The sequence below is a fragment of the Crocuta crocuta genome, unplaced genomic scaffold, assembly GCF_008692635.1.
Source record: "Crocuta crocuta isolate KB4526 unplaced genomic scaffold, BGI_CrCroc_1.0 scaffold70, whole genome shotgun sequence".
Lineage (NCBI taxonomy): Eukaryota > Metazoa > Chordata > Mammalia > Carnivora > Hyaenidae > Crocuta > Crocuta crocuta.
In genome coordinates, this window is record NW_027528417.1 from 6,471,914 (window position 1) to 6,476,862 (window position 4,949).

General features: G+C 59.5%; 1 protein-coding gene across 1 annotated transcript in view; it reads right to left on the minus strand.

Annotated features, from left to right (window-relative positions):
* Positions 1 to 2,109: 2,109 nt before the first annotated feature.
* Positions 2,110 to 4,949, minus strand: part of ULK4 (unc-51 like kinase 4) — a 540,134-nt gene continuing 537,294 nt past the window's right edge. The window contains exon 36 of the mRNA XM_077754339.1: positions 2,110 to 2,286. Coding sequence (XP_077610465.1) covers positions 2,208 to 2,286 — 79 coding nt within the window. The 3' untranslated portion in view covers positions 2,110 to 2,207. The remainder of the gene's footprint in view (positions 2,287 to 4,949) is intronic.

The window sequence follows — 4,949 nt, forward strand, 5'->3', positions numbered from 1 at the left end:
CGCTGGCATCCCGAGAGCTCCAAGGGGCCGGGAGCCGGGGGCCTTCTCTTCCCTCAGAACCGGGGCCAGCCTGCCAAGCCAGATGCGGGGGGAGGAGGCGCCTCGCCGGGAGCGCTGGGAAGGGTCCGGCCTCCCGCCCCCCCAGCTGAGCCTGTTCAGTCCCCTGCACCGAGCTTGGTGGGAGCAGGGCTGCTGCTGTCCACTTGGCACCTTTACGAGGAGAATAGGATCCGCCGACTCCAGGGGGACGGCCTCACGTCCGTGTGACGCTTGGCACGGGGTCGGGCTCGTGCCCCGGCCCCCGGGTGAGCGCCCGACGCAGAGCAGCAGCCCTGCCTGTGCTCCCTCTGCCTGCGCGGCCCTTTCCTGAAAACGGCAGTGCCGAGCGGCTCCGGGCCAACGAAGGTGCAGCTCCCCGAAACCGTTCTGCGACGTTACGACTTCGTTTTACCTCAAACGGCGAAGACTCCTCCCTGCTCAACTAAAAGGGTGAAGAGGAATCTTCCAGTGCCCTGAAAACTTTCTGGGAAGACTCCAGGCACACAACTCCCAGGCAGTTCCCCCAAGAACCAAACGAAGGGAGAGCAGATTTGTTTCCTGGGAAAATAGGGAGACCTGTGCCTGTTGCCAGGCTGCTGGCGCTGAGGCCAGGCCTCTTTCTTGACTGCCTAGGGGCCGAGCCCCACGCCAGGAGCATAGGCCAGATCAGTGGGGTCAGGGCCACATGGGCACACCGCCTGGGGCTGGGCACATGGCCTGGGGCCTCCTCCCCACGGGCAGTAAGTAGGCTGGGAGAGCAGAAAGGAGACTGCCTTCTGGGCTGGCTGCTCGCGCACCCCAGCTACTCACAGCCAGACTCGGGTACCCCAGTGGCTGTGACCCTGGAGTCAGGGTCCTGAGTTAGTGCAGACTCTGGGGCCTTGGGCAGGGCTCCTCGGAGTCTGTTTTCTCTCAGGAAAGGAAGCGGAGGCGGCCAGCTTTGTAAGTGGTGGTGGCGATTAAACCAGGTAACAGACCTATGCTTTTGATGGAGTTGGGCACAGAGCTGTGTCTTCATTACCAGCCTGCATGGAAGCTCGGCAAACCACCCAGGTCACCGGGGCAAAGTGGGGCTGTTGGTGGCCGCGTGGCCAGCTTCCCGTGATGCAGTAGACAGGGCCACCTGTGTGCCCACGTGGCTACCGCTTGAGCTTGTCCTACCCGTTCGGCCTGCACTGTGGTTGCTGTCCGGGGCAAAATCCCAGCTGGGCGTGAGACTGGCTAGTGGGGCGAATCCCCTCTAAGAAGACGCGGAAGCTGGGGCGGGGGTGGGGGTAGCAGCTATTGATCTAGTCTAGACTCGCCCTTTCATTCTGCAGCTGGGAAAGCAGGCTCCACGAGGGAGGGCCTCGACTTGCTCACCTGCTTCGAGCTGCCCGGGACTCACCCCGATCTTCCAGTCCAGGTTCAAGAGGACGCCTACCTCAGTACCACAGCCCCAGCACGTTCCTGCAGCGTCCACCAGATACTTTCACAGGCCGGATTCTCCCCTAGCTTTAAGGGCCTACTTGTGAGGAAACTAGGGAGAAGCTGGAAAGGTTCCAATGATAAGTTGGGGGGGGGAATCAGTAGGAGTTGCCATCAAAGTACAACCATTCCCCCCTCCCCACCATCATGACATCCAGATGGGCAGACCTTCAAAGAGGCCAGGGTCCCTCAAGTTTTTTGCATTCTTTAACGCGCTTTTCACCGCCTGCCTGTTGGTGGAGCCTTGCCTGTCCACCCCAGGGTTCTGTAAAAGCAGGAGGAAGACCAGAGCCTAAAACTAGCTTGCAAAGCCCTGCTCTGGAGCTGTGGCTGGGAGAGCATTCATGCCCAGTCCTGTCTCTTAACTCTCCGGAGGAGAGAGCTGCTCACAGATGCCACGGGCCGAGGCCGAGGGCTTCTCATCAACTGTCTGAGCACAGGCTGCAGAGGACGCCTCCCCAGCCCACACGGGGGCAAGAGCAGCCTCAGAACAGCTAGCAAGCCGGGGGTCCCGGATGCATCGCACAAGAGTGAAGGAACCACTCCCTTCTCAGTGGGTGTCTCCTAGGGCCCGGAGGCCGTGAGAACACCTCGGCCGCAAGGTTCTGGGTTCAGCCGACTTTATTAGGTCCAAATAGAGCTACAGGTGGTGGTGTGGTGACTGTGTGTGGCTGAGTACCTGGCTGCAGAGCTGGCTTGTGCTAAGTGCCTTCTTGCCTGGCGTCCAACAGCTGCAGGATTTCCAGGGCCAAGGAAGCCACCATGCCGTCAGCGGACGAACTGTGAGAAAAAGCAAAGTAGAAACACTTACACGTCTCCAGGGTAAAATAACCCCACTTCCAAGGGCTGGCCCCTCCTGTACTTGAGTATCCGCTGGGCCAGCCGCTTCGTACAAGCGCCCCTGTGCATCACCTTGAGGAGCAGAAACGGGACACTTGGTCTCCGGGCCTCAGCCCACAGTCCCAGAGGGGCTCAGCACTGGCCACGTCGGCACCCCTAAGCTAGGCCTGACCTGCGCCCGCCATCTGACCATCAGCCGTGTGCACTGACCCTGGGCCGCGAGGGCAAGTCGGACGGCAGCCAGGCCCTGCCCCCAGCCTAACCGCAGCTGACCTGTGCGCAGGGCAAAGATCCCGACCTGCCCCGCACGCTGCTCTCCCTGCTCCACATCGCCACTTCCCGGCCACTCAGCCAGGAGGCTTTGGGCTCCTGACCCCCCCACCCCCAAGTGTGCATGTGCAATTATGAGTTGCAACCGGAAGGTTTGTTAAATGAGACCCATTTAAGCCTGTGCCTTAACAACCGTTAGCAAGGAAAAGAATGACCGATAGCACTGCCTTGAAGTATAAAATTAGTCCATGGCAGACTCTGGACTACACAGAAATAGGGTTCTTGCCAAATAACCGGGGGTCGGGGTGCTGTGTGAGAGGTGGGTCGCAGCAGATGGGGTGCGGTCAGGGGACGGTGCCATGCACTCCTGCTCCATGCATCAGACATCCCAAGGGATGGCAAGAACGTGTCTGAACTCAGCCTGATCACAGCTGAGTCAAGGCTAGCCTGCTGGAGTCCTGCCGTCCACCCTGCTCACCAGAGCGGCCCGGAGGGCCCGGTGACTGGCAAGGAGGGTACACCAACCTCTGACAGAGCCACGTCAGAACTGAGAACACGGCGTCCACACATTCTTGGTTCAACATAAGACCTTTTCTGGTTGGCCGTCTGAATAAAGCCCAAATAAGACACCTTCAGAGCAGCAACCTCCCCAGCCCAAGGTCAGGGTCTGCCTAGGGTAGACATTTCAGTTGCTGGAGCGTTGGGCGGGGGTACAGGAGAGGTGACCAGCTTTGTGGAGCACTGGGCTATGTTTTGACACATTTAGTCCACATTTGGGTCCAGCTCTGAGGATGTGCTGGCTTTGGCCTAAAGGCACATGGAGTCCCGGGCTGGATGAAGGGTCCCGCAAAAGGAGAGGACGGGCTCTCAGGTGCTCCCCCTCAATTCTCATCCACCCAGTGGCTCTCCCGGGCCTTCCATGGCACGCATCTGCTCGGAGTGGCTTCATCACACACAAGGCCAGGTCCCTGGGGACAGATGCCACAGGGTTCTCACAGCAGTCTGACAGGCCTGTGGCCCAGCCCACGGAGTCTACTGTCCACACCTTATACCACAGGGTCCCAGGAGGGCAAGGAGGCGCCCCACCCCCGGGGCAAGCCAGCCTGTCCTTCCCCCTCACTGCACGGAAACCACGGATAACCTACCTATTTGGCTTAAACTTATAAGAAGGACCAGGGTAGTCTGGGAGATGGCATCCCTTCTCCACAGACTGTTCTCATCAACGCTCCAACCCTGTATTTGTCTTCAAATTAAATCCAAACCCCAAACCCCAAGAAGCAGAATTCAGAGAACCCTGTGGTTGTGAAAACAAACCGCCAGGAAACGCGAGGCCCCATTTCCATGCCCTGCGTGCCTAGCGAAGGCCAGGTACCCCTTAGGAGGTGGATCCTTCTCCCTAGGACTGGAGAGCAGCCGAAGCTCAGGGGACTGTGGCTCCCAGAAACTTGGGCCACCTCCTCAGCTCTGGGGACAATGGCCAGACCACACACCAAGCTCTGGCACTGGCATGCGCAGTGAGCCGTTGTAAAAAACAGGCTCGCCTGAAGGATGGATGCCTGAGGGCAACTTTCTTCTTAGTCCCATGTAATTCTTTGGTCACTTGGCATTAAGAGTTCAGATAAGAGTAACAACTTGTAAGCCCCACCCCGCCCCCGCCACCACCTCTCAAGTGCAGGGCATGGGTGTTTGTTGGGGGGGGGGGGGAGTCAACTGTGGGATGAACCCTCCCCGTGGCCCTCATTCTGCCGAGCATCAGCCTCACTGTGGTGATGCCGAGATACTGGCTCCTACCTTTACAGCGTATGACACACTCCTTCCTGGGTCACAGGGCAGCCCGGGGTTGGGCACTCACTTCTAAGATATATCGCGCACATATGGAGCGTAGAGCTGAGGACAGGAGGCTGAACTAACCGCACACTGCCAGCTTCTGGGTGCCACATAGTCTGTGTTGCGGGGTTCAAGAGTTCCCTGAAGACGTGGCCAAGGAAGACGGGCTGGTGCTGAAGAGCGGGCTGCACTCTCAGTGCTGACCCCAGCCCTGCCCAAATCCCTGCGAGGTGCTGATGAGGCGGCCATGTGTGCACAAGCCGGTGACTGCCTTCCTTCCTTGCCAGGTTCATCACGTGCCCCTTGGTGTCCCTCCCCAGCTCTCTTCCCTTTAGATGGGAATACGCCCTCCCCCAGCAGGGCTAAGACTGTTCTACTTTTCTCCCTCCTCTGCTGACTTCCCTACCCGCCTACCACCTGCACAGTGGGGGATGCCCGGGGGATGGAGTGGTACAGTGGCCCCTCCCACCCCGGCAATATCAGGCTGCAAGGTCAGGGTGCTGGTG